The 15,538-nt window shown below is 46.0% G+C and overlaps 1 protein-coding gene across 2 annotated transcripts in view; it reads left to right on the forward strand.

Moving 5' to 3' along the window:
- The window catches only part of LOC144768728 (membrane-spanning 4-domains subfamily A member 4D-like), a 501,596-nt gene that overhangs the window by 345,044 nt on the left and 141,014 nt on the right, over window positions 1-15,538 (forward strand). For both annotated transcript variants that reach the window (XM_078652605.1, XM_078652606.1), the window contains exon 4: window positions 99-155. In XM_078652605.1, the coding sequence (XP_078508731.1) occupies window positions 99-155 (57 nt within the window). The remainder of the gene's footprint in view (window positions 1-98; window positions 156-15,538) is intronic.

Raw genomic sequence — 15,538 nt, forward strand, 5'->3', positions numbered from 1 at the left:
ATACCTTAAAAAACATTGCCAAATATAAATATGACTTTCATGCAACAATAGTTTATCTATGGTACCACTGACACTGTATTCTGTTTTTCCCCCAACAGTTTATAGTTTCTGGATCCCTATCTGTTGCCACAGCCAACAACCCTAAGATCAGTCTGGTAAGCGGGTTATTCTTGCTCATTTTTTTGCGAATAAGATTTTCAGAGTAATGGACTCTTTTCATTTCTCATGCTTAGATGTCTATAGTTTCCACATTGAAACAGATATGTGTCTTCCTCATCACAGTCCTCACTAATGAGATCTCTGCACTTCTAGCAAATGAATTTCGAGACAAATTAAAATCTTCCTGTCCCTGGCACCCTCATTCCAGATCCACAAGGAGGCGAGGTTTAGCATTAACCCTTTTGAATTTAATTTCCTTTAGATATAGGCAGGGAATTACACGACAGAATGGTTTTGCAAAGCTGAACTGTTGTGGTCTGTAAGGCGGAAGAAGATTAGAATGAAAATGTTTGTGAGTGAGTGGGTTTAAATATAACACAGAACAAAAGATCTGGAAGAGTTAAATTGTGCTTGCAACTGGGCCAGTCTGGAGCAGAAAATAGGCCTAAGCTTCAAAATAAAAGTGGCCACACCTGGGGAATTGGAAATAAAAAACACACAAAAAATAGCCACATTTGTAATTCAAACGACTCTGTATGTTTTAAGATGTGTTGTCTGGTTGGTCTCTGACTGTTGGGTAAGCACAGGTATTTGTCATTTCTGCGGGCAATGTGAGTGGCAATATTAGAGTTATGTTATGTTATAATGCTTTGCATAGTGAGCTAATAACCCTAGAGGGTGTTCAGACGCTTGGGCAGATGTGTTGGTGTGAGATCCCAAGGTGCCTATGCAAAGAGCCAAATCTTTAACTTCTTGCAGAACTCAAGAAGTGAGGAGGAGGCTCTGATGTGTTTAGGGAGGTTGTTCCATGTCTTGGGCACGATGTAGGAGAATGAGAGACCTCCAGTTTTGCTTTTTTGGATTGAGGGAATCTTTGCAAGTGAGAGCGAGGCAGAGCATAGGTTTCTGGTGGATTAGCGAAAGTGTATGTGGTTGTTCAGGTATTCTGGTCCTGCGTTGTGTAGGGCTTTGTATGTGTGCCTGAGAAGTTTAAATTTGCTGCACTTATGAATGGGGAGTCTGTGAAGCTTCCGGTCTGATGTCGGTGCTGCACGGGAGTCTTGCTGCGGTGTTCTGAAAGGTCTGATCGCTGCCAGACAAATGGCTTACCACACAGCCGGCCTACCACGACACACAACCAGCTTACCATGCCACACAACTGGCCTAACACACCCCAAACTGGTCTAGCATGCCACAAAACCAGCCGACACAGTGACGTGTAAGAGTGGCCCATCTGCCACTGCCTGGCTGGCCTATAGGCCACTCTGACCCTATTCTGTACTCAGTGTGGCAAACCCTGTGGAGTTTCAATTTTTATGAATTAGCATGTTAGTACTTTGGAGTGTCTTTCTCAGTGAGAAGCCACAGCAACCATGACTTAGGCGGCAACCACTGATAATGTCATGTATTCCTTGTATCTACATAGCTGTCTCATCACTAGCAGTGTGAGAAGCTGTCTCTTCCTTTAGAAGTGAAGGCAGCCGGCATGCATCAAAGGATTTCATGGAGAAGTTCTTTGGACATCAAGTAATACTGAGACACTGTCTCTTTAAGCTTTTCTCCTTCTGCTTTTCAAACGGTATTTCTAAAAATTGGTTGGAGGGGTTGGAAAAGACAGCTAAAAAGGAATTAGATGTTGTTCCTGCTAGTGTTAGGTAATATAAATTCTAAATATTTTGTTGCGCGATCAGAGTGAAAGTGTCATTTGTTTTGTGAACTGTTGCTGCTTGCACTCAATGGAAAGTGACAGTTGTTTTAGCTATTTAAGTGTTTTACTTACTTTATGCTCTTTAAATGTGTTTTGGTGCTATAGTAAGTGAAAACTTGATGTGCTATGATGTGGGGAGGAGTAAAATGTTTATGTTGATACATTGGGGCTTATTTATGGGCCCTTGGCTCACTATTGCGCCATCGGTGCATCACTTTTTGTGACGCAACAGCGGTGTAACAAATGCACCATGTTGCGTCATATTTACAAAGTGAGGCATCTAGGTAGATACGTCACTTTGTAAACCCCTGCGCCACATTATACCTGCGCCAGGTATAATGTATGCAGGGTGGGCGTTCCGACACAAGTAAGCCTCGCTGAGTGATGCAGTGAAATCTACGAGATTTCACTGCACCACTTCTAGGACGCAAATACATCAATATCTGACGCCTGCCTCACAGCAGGCGTAAGACTGATGCAGGCACATTTGAAATGGGACTTGTCCATGTGAAATGACCCATTGCTGAAGTTGCATCACTTTTGGGACACACTCCAGCAGTGCTTTATTTTTAACTCCTTGCGACATGATGTGTCATACTGTAAATATGATGCATTCAGCATGTCGCAAGGAGGGCGCAGTGAAAAGTGACGCATCGCTGTTTTCACGCAGCTATGCGTCACTTTTCGTAAACGAGTCCCATTATATTTTGTGCATGTATATTTTGCGCCACTGAAATTGATTGTTGTATTTGTGACCCGGATTCAACACTGGTGCATGTGCATTAAATTCAGTGTGTATCTGCTAGAATACTGGGTTCAATAACATTTCCACACATATTGCCATATTTGTGCGCAAACATGTTTGTACCCTAGTCCGGATTTACCTTTCATCTCGAAATCAGGGTCTCGTTACTGTTGGCCGAATTTGTGATTTACAAAGCTATGTGGCCCAGCCTGGCTAACTTAAGAATGTTGTAATTTATTCACGTACGGATATTGTATCCACATGCATTCGATAGTACACACCTATTTGTCCTAAGACCATATAAAGCGTGCTTGTAATTAACCTAATTGTGAAACAGTGGAGCTCTGTGTGAAGTGGTGCCGCTGCATAAACACGAGTGGACTGTATGGTGAATAACAAGATTGTGTGTTTCAAACAGTAGGATCCCGTATTGAGGTAGGGGGCACCCCGATTTAATCACTCTCTACTAACTACCTTGCTGGCTCACCAGTTCAACCCTGTGCAGTGTAAAACTGCCCAATATTTGCATATCACAAACTTATATCTGACACACAAAATGAACGTGTACTTTGCACTTGATTTATACGTGACAACATGATTAAGTTAAAACATTTAGTTTCACAGGACCTCTGAAGAGTGCCTATACTGTAGAAATAGCGGGAAATATATACTGTGTGTTTAACATAGCTAATTAATACGTTATTTCTGTAGAGTACTAAAATGTGCTAAACCATTCTCTGAAGAAGACATGTATCTCACAGAGTCAAACGCTGAAGCTCTTATTTGCGAAGAGACTAAAAACAGTTGACACTTAAGTGTTAAATGTATGTGAATGTTATAGTCATATTGTGTTCTTAAGCTTATCTGCATACTAAAGAATATGTGGAGTACGTTATGAAGATTTACTGTAGTTATGTGTGATTGACTTCAAACCATTTTTTAGGTCTCGTGGCGTTAACCGCGCGGTCTCGCCAGAGACCTATTGTCAGCGACTCAGCTTCCCAGGAGACAGGAGCTCGCCGCGCATCTTGCAAAAGGCGATCGGAGCGGGCCGCGCGTGCGAGAACGCGCTCGCCGTGGCCATCTCCTGTCTCCTGGGAAGCGCAAACATACACAGGCACACCTCCCCCTGCACGCATGCGCACACACAGAGACACACACACATGAGTGCACATACACGCACGCACACATACAGAGACTCCCCCCGCCGTCGCTCACATACACACACACGCGAGCGCACCACCAAGTTCCACTTACCGCCAATCCAGTGTTCTCTAGCCTCCGCGGGGCTCTCCCTCGGGCATGGGAGCCCCACGTCACCGTGAATTATGTCAGCCCTCCAGTGCGCGGAACATCCAAGGCCGGGGCCAATGGACTCCAAGAACGAGGCTGACGTCACAGCAGCCCTCCCTCGCCCCCTCCTCTGACGCCGGACGACGCAGACTGCGACTGCACGCTGAGGGGAGCCGCCATTAGAGCAGCTCTATTGATTTCTGATTCACACTGCAGACGGGGATTTAGAGCTGGTGGAAAAAATTTGGAAAAAAATCCATGCGAGAGAGGCTGTGTGGGAGTGCGTGCATTAGAGGATGTGTGTGGAAGTAAAAGCGATCCCCCAGGCCTGCTAGCCTATCGTGCTGCATTTGTCATCCCTGCCAGGGCAACATCCCCCACCCCCTCACCCCAAGCTTCTGCAAACGGAAGAGAGTGGGGAAGCTTCTCCCTGCAGTCTGCTGGAAGCCCCTTGGTTTTTTATTCACTAGTGGTGGTTGCTTTTCCTTTTTTCCTCCATCATACGGGAATGTGAGTTATCTTTTCAATGGACGGTGAGGCAGCCGAGCCCCAGTTCCTGGCTGTATGTGGCACGCGTGTTACTTGTGTTCTGTAAAAGTTGCCGCGAGGAGCTGCGCTGAGGCAGTGCATGCAGAGCAGCTGTGAACTTGAACTTGGCAGTGATGAACTTTTCCTTCGCCTTGACGCCGGTGGATGCAGCGTTTCCGCGCTCCTAGGTAGGTGTCTGGCTTTTGTGCAGTTTGAAGAGCTTCTCTGCAGCAGTTTTCTTTCGTTTCCTGCGTTTCTGTTGGCTCCTATGAAGTTAGAATATCATTGGAGTTGGGTGCTTTTGACTTTCTTATCGGCTGGGCGGTGTTTAAATTCGGGAAAGGAATTGCGTTTTGTTTATTTTAATTCGTTTTTATTTGTATAGCCTTATAGTCTTTTCATGTTTGGTACGGTTTAAACATGCTTTAGTCGCAGGCAGCTGTTACTTCTTGTTGGTCTCAAACATAAACTTTCGCACAGAAGAAATGTCTGTAAAGTAAAATAGTTTCTCTAATTGATGTAGCCGTTTGGATGGCATCGCGGCGCTAGGCGCAGGTGAATTCAAATCAAAATATGTAATTGATCCACTCGAAAAACATTTAGGGTACTTTGTATTTAAATAATTTATCGATGTGATTTTTTTCAGATAACTGTAAGGTGCAACCCAGCATTTTAAAGATGTTTACATAATCATCAATTTATGTATTACGAACAGCAAATGCTGTGTGTTGAAATTCAAGTTCCGCTAACAAAGGTGTGCTATATGCTTTAACAAGTACCGCGCTACAGGAAAAGCAAACACAGCATGTTAAAAGAACTTTACTTTTCAGGAGCACGTGAACAATAGCAAAGTGCTGATATCGAATTAGACATGCCTGTTGTTTGTCAATTGAGTGGAAGTGAGAACTTGTTGTGAACAAGCAAGACTAGCACTCTATATTACTGCCAACTTTGCTTAGCATAAGCAAAAGCTAACCATTCGCAAACAATGTTTATATACCAATTGCAAATTAAAAAATAAAAATTATTGCAAAGCATTGTCATTTACAATGCCAGTAACTCAAACTTTAATGCTGCGAGACCTATTGCATTGTAAATGCTTGTTTTTTAATTCTTGTTGCATTTCACTGTTGAGTCTAATCCATGATTGCTAAACGTGTGCTGTGTCATCTTGGTCATACTTAGAGAGCTGAAACTAGGCCGTGATAATCCATATATGTGTAAGGTCCTAATGCATTAGAGACAATAGGAATAATGCTATGTATTCATATATCGGTACAAAAGGGGGTGGTGATGGACGGAGCATCTGAATCAATCAAACACTCACACCCAGTCAAAAGATCTGGGTTTAATCCATCACCGTTCTTTAGCCCACTCTGCCACCCCAGTTCAGACATGGCTATATGTAAATCAGTCTGACCCTGTGCCTCATGGGAACAGTCCAGCCCGAACTGCCAAGCCATGCCTTCCCTGGACCGGAAACAAGCTTCCGAGGACCGGTTTCTGGCATTCCAGCCGTCTTCAGCCCGGCTTGCTTGAATCCAGTGGCAAAGTGAGCAAGGGACTCACGTCTGAGCATACCCTGCCACACTTATGGCGGCCAAAAGCGGTACCAAAGGGGGTGGTGGAACTGGTGGAAGTTCGGGCTGGACTGTTCCCATGAGGCACAGGGTCAGACTGATTTGCATATAGCCATGTCTGAACTGGGGTGGCAGAGTGGGCTAAAGAACGGTGATGGATTAAACCCAGATCTTTTGACTGGGTGTGAGTGTTTGATTGATTCAGGTGCTCTGTCCATCACCACCCCCTTTTGTACCGCTTTTGGCCGCCATAAGTGTGGCAGGGTATGCTCAGACATGAGTCCCTTGCTCACTTTGCCACTGGAATTTGCGGATTTTTGGCTTTTTGCATGTTCGTGGTTTTTTTTGCATGTTCGCGGGATTTTTGGCGTGTTCGCTGGGCTTTTTGTGTGTTCGTGGGCCGCTTGCATGGCGAAGTTACCCATGCGGTCGTGTATGGGCACAGCACCCTCTGGTTCACCACTGCCACCCCCTGGTTCATCACTGCCACCCTCTGGTTCATCACTGCCACCCTCTGGTTCATCACTGCCACCCTCTGGTTCACCCCTGCCACCCTCTGGTTCACCCCTGCACCCTCTGGTTCACCCCTGCCATCCTCTGGTTCACCACTGCCACCCTCTGGTTCAGCACTGCCACCCTCTGGTTCACCCCTGCCACCCTCTGGTTCAGCACTGTCACCCTCTGGTTCACCACTGCCACCCTCTGGTTCACGACTGCCACCCTCTGGTTCATCACAGCACCTCTGGTTCACCACTGCCACCCTATGGTTAACCACTGTCACCCACTGGTACAGCACTGCCACCCTCTGGTTCACCCCTGCCACCCTCTGGTTCACCCCTGCCACCCTCTGGTTCACCCCTGCCACCCTCTAGTTCACCCTTGTCACCCTCTGGTTCACCACTGCCACCCTCTGGTTCATCACAGCACCCTCTGGTTCACCCCTGCCACCCTCTGGTTCAGCACTGTCACCCTCTGGTTCATCACTGCCACCCTCTGGTTCACGACTGCCACCCTCCAGTTCATCACAGCACCTCTGGTTCACCACTGCCACCCTCTGGTTAACCACTGTCACCCTCTGGTTCAGCACTGCCACCCTCTGGTTCACCACTGCCACTCTCTGGTTCACCACTGCCACCCTCTGGTTCACCCATGCCACCCTCTGGGTTACCACTGCCACCCTCTGGTTCACCCCTGCCACCATCTGGTTCATCACTGCCACCCTGTGGTTCACCCCTGCCACCCTGTGGTTCACCACTGCCACTCTCTGGTTAACCACTGCCACCCTCTGGTTCAGCACTGCCACCCTCTGGTTCACCACTGCCACCCTCTGGTTCACCCCTGCCACCCTCTGGTTCACCACTGCCACCCTCTGGTTCACCACTGCCACCCTCTGGTTCACGACTGCCACCCTCCGGTTCATCACAGCACCTCTGGTTCACCACTGCCACCCTCTGGTTAACCACTGTCACCCTCTGGTTCAGCACTGCCACCCTCTGGTTCACCACTGCCACTCTCTGGTTCACCACTGCCACCCTCTGGTTCACCCATGCCACCCTCTGGGTTACCACTGCCACCCTCTGGTTCACCCCTGCCACCATCTGGTTCATCACTGCCACCCTGTGGTTCACCCCTGCCACCCTGTGGTTCACCACTGCCACTCTCTGGTTAACCACTGCCACCCTCTGGTTCAGCACTGCCACCCTCTGGTTCACCACTGCCACCCTCTGGTTCAGCACTGCCACCCTCTGGTTCACCACTGCCACCCTCTGGTTCACCCCTGCCACCCTCTGGTTCACCACTGCCACCCTCTGGTTCACCACTGCCACCCTCTGGTTCATCACAGCACCCTCTGGTTCACCCCTGCCACCCTCTGGTTCAGCACTGTCACCCTCTGGTTCACCACTGCCACTCTCTGGTTCACGACTGCCACCCTCTGGTTCACCACTGCCACTCTCTGGTTCACGACTGCCACCCTCTGGTTCATCACAACACCTCTGGTTCACCACTGCCACCCTCTGGTTAACCACTATCACCCTCTGGTTCAGCACTGCCACCCTCTGGTTCACCACTGCCACTCTGGTTCACCACTGCCACCCTCTGGTTCACCCATGCCATCCTCTGGTTCACCCATGCCACCCTCTGGTTCACCCCTGCCACCCTCTGGTTCAGCACTGTCACCCTCTGGTTCACCCCCGCCACCCTCTGGTTCATCACTGTCACCCTCTGGTTCATCACTGCCACCCTCTGGTTCACCACTGCCACCCTCTACCAAGACCTTTTGTAACGCAGCGGCAGCACAAAAGATGCGCCATGGTGCTGGGTATTAACAACGTGACGCATCTGAGAGATGCGTCACGTTGTAAAGACCTGCGCCATCAGGAGGCGTTCCAGCGCAGGGGAGGGCGTTCTTGGGCAGGAACGCCTCCTAAAAGTGGCGAAGTGAAATCTACAAGATTTCACTCAGTGACTTTTAGGCCAATGCTGCGTCAAAACCCTGCGCCTGCTTGAAGCAGGCGCAAGGCTTGATGCAGCATTGGGGAGATAGGGCCCCCCAGAGCATTGCTGGAGCTGTGTCGCAAGCGTGACGCAGCTCCAGCAATGCGCTGCTTTTACGGCACAGATGCGTGACACATCTGTGCCGGTTTTGCCACATGGTGCGCCGCATTGTAAATGCGGCGCAGCATGGGTGGCGGAACTGCGGCGCACAATAACTGGCGCATCCCTGGGGATGCGCCAGTTATTGTAAATCTGCCCCTATATATTTAGCCAAGGGAGCACTTACTGATTAGACAGTAGAAAGTACTCCAGTTGAGTAGAGGTATTGCACAAAAACGTGGCATCTTCGTGGACAAACGCGCAGGGCGGGATTCATTCTGCCCCCCGTTAGACTCGTTTTTTGTGCCCTTCTGCCCTCTGTTAGACTCGTTTTTCTCTTGTTTTTCTGCCCTTCTGCCCTCTGTTAGACTCGTTTTCCCCTTGTTTTTCTGCCCCTGTTAGACTCGTTTTTTGTGCCCTTCTGCCCTCTGTTAGACTCATTTTTCCCTTGTTTTTCTGCCCTTCTGCCCTCTGTTAGACTCGTTTTTTGTGTCCTTCTGCCCTCTGTTATTCCCTTGGTTTTGTGCCCTTCTGCCCTTTGTTAGATTGTTTTTTGTTCCTTTCTGCCCTCTGCATCACCACATCATCACTCAGCGCTACCCCAGCATCACTCAGCGCCACCACATTATCACTCAGCACCACCACATTCTCACTCAGTACCACCACAGCACCACTCAGCACCACCACAGCATCACTCAGCACCACCACAGCACCACTCAGCACCACCACAGCACCACTCAGTGCCACCACAACATCACTCAGCACCACCACAGCATCACTCAGCACCACCACATTATCACTCAGCACCACCACAGCACCACTCAGCACCACCACAGCATCACTCAGCACCACCACAGCATCACTCAGCACCACCACAGCACCACTCAGCACCACCACAGCATCACTCAGCACCACCACAGCACCACTCAGCACCGCCATAGCATCACTCAGCACCACCACAGCATCACTCAGCACCACCACAGCACCACTCAGCGCCACCACAGAATCACTCAGCGCTACCACAGCATCACTCAGCGCCACCACATTATCACTCAGCACTACCACAGCACCACTCAGCACCACCACAGCACCACTCAGCACCACCACAGCATCACTCAGCACCACCACAGCATCACTCAGCACCACCACAGCACCAATCAGCACCACCACAGCACTACTCAGCGCCACCACAGCATCACTCAGCACCACCACAGCATCACTCAGCACCACCACATTATCACTCAGCACCACCACAGAACCACTCAGCACCACCACAGCATCACTCAGCACCATCACAGCATCACTCAGCACCACCACAGCACCACTCAGCACCACCCCAGCATCACTCAGCACCATCCCAGTATCACTCAGCACCACCACAGCACCACTCAGCATCTCCACAGCACCACTCAGCACCACCACAGCACCACTCAGCGCCACCCCAGCATCAATCTGCGCAACCATTCAACAACAACTGGTTCACATATGTTCTCTCAATGTTTCAAACTTTATTACAAATGTCACAAAAAGATTTTATTTCACTTCTGTTCTTGGATTTTCGTCACAATAAAATACACTGAACATAATCTTCACAAAAGTTATTTACAAAAGTTTAAGCTATTGCCATTATAAATTAAAATCACTTTTATTTAAGTATTAATTATTTAAAAAAATTAAAAGCCTTTGTAATATCAATACAGCTAAGTCACGTAAATACAAAACATGTTGCATTACAAATGCTATAGGTGTCACATTTGCGAAAGTTATAACTATTGGCATTGTAAATGACAAAGCTATTAATTTAGCTGTTTTCAAAAGCAACACATAAATAAAAAAATGGACATTTACAAGACCAATAGCTCAAACTTTCCTAATGCAAGACCTATTGCATTGCAAATGCTTGTTTTTATATCTGTCAGTGCTTCCTGTTGAGGTTTAATTTTCGTGACAGGCGCCTCATTGCTTACTTGTAACTATTCTCTGACCCTGCTTCAAGGGTCAGAGCAGGGTCAGAGAATAGTTGCAAGTAGGCAACGAGGCGCCAGGAAGCACTTACAGGCTTACAGCAGCAGGTGCCCAAGTTGAAGTTAATTTCTTTGTAACCCTTTTGTAAAAGGTTACAAAAAATTAGCTTCAACTTTTGCACCTGCTTCTGTAACCCTGTAAGTGCTTGGCTGAAAATTCATCCCCGCTGATTCGCGGATTTTACTGCGATTTCGCGAGATTCGCGGATCGCAAAATCGCGGAAAATCCGCAAATTCCGCGAGCGGAACGAATTTTCAGCCCATGCTTACTGTTGTTCCCATGTTAGTTGTGGGATTTCAAGCTGAGGTTGCCAATTGTACCTTGGGAAAAGAAACTCCACCTATGGATATCGAACGATGATGGTGTTAAACAGTGGGTGTCGGTTACGGACTGATGGACTATATCCTATAGTTTTCCCTGGATGTGAAGAGAAGAGAGAGTTCTTTTATCCCTTACTGACGGCGGAGCGCTTGATTTCTTTCTTTTGCTGGAAGTACTCTCCTTGGACTCCTTGGCTGATTCGAGCTCTGCAGATGCCCTGCAGAACTTCACTTGAACCTTTTTCCAGATCCCTTCAATGATTCTCCCGTCCCTTTCTATTTCCTTTGAGAACTTTGCGCCTTATGGCCTTTGGACTTTGCCCTGAGTGTGGCTTTATGCTAAACTTGTACCCGACTTTCTGAAGACTCTTGACCAAGCTTCTAAATGCTGATTGTTGCTTTGCTTAACTCACTGTACTTACCTTTGAATTCGAAATGATACTCTTTTGACTTCTGAGACCTGTTGTTAAAGACTGGTATTCCCCTGGGACTTGTGCTGTAGATACTTGGATAGCAAACGCAAAGTAGAGAGAATAATAGATTGTTTTCTGAGCATCAAGTCTTGGTACTGCTGTTTTACTTTGTAGCTGTAGAACTATTAGTCTGTTTAATTCTTGTCCAACTAACCTTCTGTTGCTATATTGTATTTATACAGTATTGTCCTGAAACTTCGCTACCAAATTCTGGTCCTCATTGTGTAGCCGAACGGTTGCACTGCTAATCATATTATAGTGAATTGGACAAGGAATGCTAACTCTCTTTCCCCCCAGTGTGGCTTAAAATATTCCATCGGAGGACCAAGTTACAAGAAAAGTGAGTGTTTATTATCCAGTAGGGGAGAAAATTCTAGATTCTGAAACCCTCCCTCAAACAATGGGACCGAAAAAACACTGAATCAAATCGGGTAGCAGATGATGGTTCTGTCCACTGACATGAGAGAGTCAAGATGTCCAATCTAGAACTTTCTTTAGCCTAGTCCAATCCCAAATGCCCATGGTTCAGTCAGAGGGTTGATGGAGTATCACCAGTGTGGAGATGACTTGTAGCAGCAGAGGAGCCTGAGTATCAACAGAGTGTTCATTGTAACTGTTTATGCTTAGGATTGCGCATTTTGTGATGGCTGTGTGGTGTCATGTCGACTTTATTTACATTGATGTGTGAATTTGGTGCTTAATCCATATAAGTCAAAGTGCTTATTGGGCCTGTGGTGGTCTAAGATCCTGTAATAGATACATACCTGTGTGGTGAGTCTCAGTGTAGAAGACACTGGGTGTAGTTGTGTGCTGTGCGGTGCTGCTTGTCATGAGACATCGTCATCAACATCTTTAAGATAGGGATTTGGTCTTTGTGTGATAGTGAGAAGTGGTTTATATAGTTTATATCAGTACATTAGGAATAACTAAGGGAGAAGATATGTCATAACGTCTAGAGTGGCCAACTCGGAACCTGAAGAACCAGGTTTATTTCAGAGGGAGGCTCAACATCTTGTGATTCTGTGCAAATCACTTAATCTCCCAGTGCCCTAAAAAAAGGGAATGTGTCCTTCTGTAATGCAACTGGTGCTCATGTAAAGCGCTCTGATAACTTAGGATCTAGTTTGCACTATATAAAACTCAAAAATAAAAAATAAGTCCGACTGAGATCCCACTGTAGAGCTACACTGGGACTGGATACATAAGTCATAGAGAGCTGCGCTGGTATTGGTTGTGACCGCCAAATAGGGAATTGTGGGTGAAATTAATTTCCTGATTTCAGTGGAAAGTAATTTGTGAATTATACATTCATTTGAGCAAAAATGAATTCTTTAAGTCCATGCAAAATATAATATAGGGAGATGCGGCTGTGCGTGTTAGGAAGGGAGAAGAAACACCACCTAGAGGTATGCCTTGTCACATTATGGTGACTGACAAGGGTTTCCTTACATGTCTATGGCTCCCTCAATGGAATAGAATCACTGAGAAAGATGGTGCACTGCAATTTCCACATTATGGAACCTTTAATTTGAGGATCATTGAGAATTTAAGGAGGACATTGTAGAAAATGAAACCACATCCTAGACATACCCAATATGAATGATGAAGCCTGGAGACTCAATTAGTGCAATTGGTGGATCTTTTGAGATGCCTTTGGCACCATTAAATGGAAAATCTGATTTAAATGGAGAGAATTGGGCAATGACAGTGCCTTCTACTTCACATACTTTAAATGCTCTGGATGTATTAGCATTTCCAGTCACAATTTGTCCTGTGGTCCTGCTCTATAAGCCTGGATCAGTAGGGAATACTCCACATACTTTGGAAGTTCCTACTGGGACGAATCCCATAGATAGCAACTTAATGAGTTTTGTAGTAAGACAGATTTCTCAGATGCCTGTGATTCCAATGCAGGGGAATGCTTGAAGCTCTCCAAGGACAGATATTACAGGTAGTCAGACTGGAGTTAATTGGTCCAGGAGATTTTCCCAGAGATCACCACCCTTTTTCTTTCTAGAGCCAAATACACTTCCAAATACTAACTTTAGTACCCCTAGAGCAGAGGTGCCTACAAGGGTTCTGACCTCTTACATGTCGCTTTTGCATTCACCACCTGCCTTAAGAAGTGGCACATATATTGGGGAAATAATTTTAAATGCTCTAGCTGAACATCCAGGTCTTGCTGCCCCAGATTGTGATGAATTTCGTAAAGGTTTAGAGCCTTCAGCAAATACTGAAAATCCTGGCACGAGTAGAGGAGCTACTGCTCAAACTCCTGAGAGAGAAAGAGTCATGGATGTGACTAAGTTGAAAACAGAAATGGAAGAATTCATAACTGGAACCCTTAGTCCATCCTGGTTAGAAGTTTATTTAGATAAAAACTAATATTCCTGTGTTAAGACATTACCAGACTTGTAGAATTAGCTTAGAAACATTGGATTTTCATACAGAGGTCACACATCTTACAGAGAAGGTACAGGTTGAGCTTTATCGATCAAGATATTGCAAACATGCATGCACCAGGGATAAAATTATAGATTAAGGAATTAATTCCTTATGTACAGATTAAGGAGTAAATTCCTTATTGTCTGAAATGGAGTGAGCTGAATAAATGGGAAGGAAGATTATCAAAGAAAAAGGAGACATAGAAAATCAGGATACATATACCTCCATCTGGAGCAGAGGAGGACGATGACAATGTGCATTTGCTTCACATGAGAGAAGAGCCTGGTGGAGGGTACGTTCATGTACCTTGGAGTAGGGCTGATTTTACGTCCTTTACAAGTGTTTGCCCAAAATTGAAAGAGAATCCAGTGGAGTCGTACAGACAGGTTGAGCGATTTGTAAAAATGTAAAAGGTTTTATGGAAAGATCTTGATACTTTAATTGAGATTGTGGTTCCAGGCGATTTGTGGGATGAATGAAAGGTTACTTTGGTTTAGCCCTAGGTGGAGTCGATGAGGCATCCTCAATTGAACGCTCCATCCCCATTGGTAATGAAGAAATATAATCAAGTGATGACCTTTCTGAAAAATGAAATCTCCTAAAGAGATCGATTAAGTCAAAATTGACAGAATGACCCAATAATCCAAAGAATCAGCTCATGCTTACTATGAAAGATTGTAACAGCTATTCAAGCAAATTCAGTGGGATAGGGAATTTTGCTGTTAAGGCGATGGTACATTATGTGTAAAGATTAGTGTATGGGTTGAGACCTTGGATTAGTTCAATGATTTAGCAGCATTTGATTTGTTGGCAGAGTAAGTCCATTAATTAAATCCTATGGTACTCAAAGTACTGTGGAGATGAAGCATAAACTCTGAAGCATAAGCTGATTACTGTACAGATGAAAGAAGCACAGAGAGGTCAGAATCAGTAGTTTTTTCAGAATATGGTTCCTCCTCAGGGAGGATATCAGTAGGTCCCTATGATGCACGATGTTAATGCTTTCCAATAGCAAGGATTTCATTATTAGGGTAGAGGTCGCAGTTTTCTGATTGATGCAAGAACAGGTGTTGATGTGCCAATTTTGAAGAAGACCAACCCTTTCCATATCTGCTGCAAGTTGGGGCATTGGAAGCGTGAATGTTGATTTAATACAGGTAACATGGTCAATGAAAATCAGGTTCAGAATGGTGGATTTGTGCAGTCTCAGGGAAACAACATTGCTCAGACACAGCAGTCACAGAGACAAAGAATTCAAAATCATAATGTAACCCAAGCAATGCAGGTTCCACAGGCCCGATACCACAACAGAATACTAATGCCACCAATGTTCAAAGATACAATGCGAGTAAGGTTCCCAATGCAAATACTAATCCCTTTGTGAATCAGAACATATTCCATCAGTACGCCATGAGTCAGACAGATTATTGAGGCTCAGCCCTGTTGCAATGACTGGGCCTGAGAGGTGAGGAGGTTTGCATGCTTGGCGCATCCTTAGAGGTAGACCAGATTGGTCCATACATGGATGGCGGGGTAAATGGGAATCCGGTCTTGTTCCTTGTTGACACTGGTGCTACCCGCTCTACTGTAAGAACAGCAGATTTTCCTAGCCTACCCCTCTCGGGGGAAAGAATCCAAGTTGTAGGAGTTGCAAATGAACAAATGGC

The sequence above is a fragment of the Lissotriton helveticus genome, chromosome 7 (assembly GCF_964261635.1).
Source record: "Lissotriton helveticus chromosome 7, aLisHel1.1, whole genome shotgun sequence".
In the NCBI taxonomy this organism is placed as follows: Eukaryota; Metazoa; Chordata; class Amphibia; order Caudata; family Salamandridae; genus Lissotriton; species Lissotriton helveticus.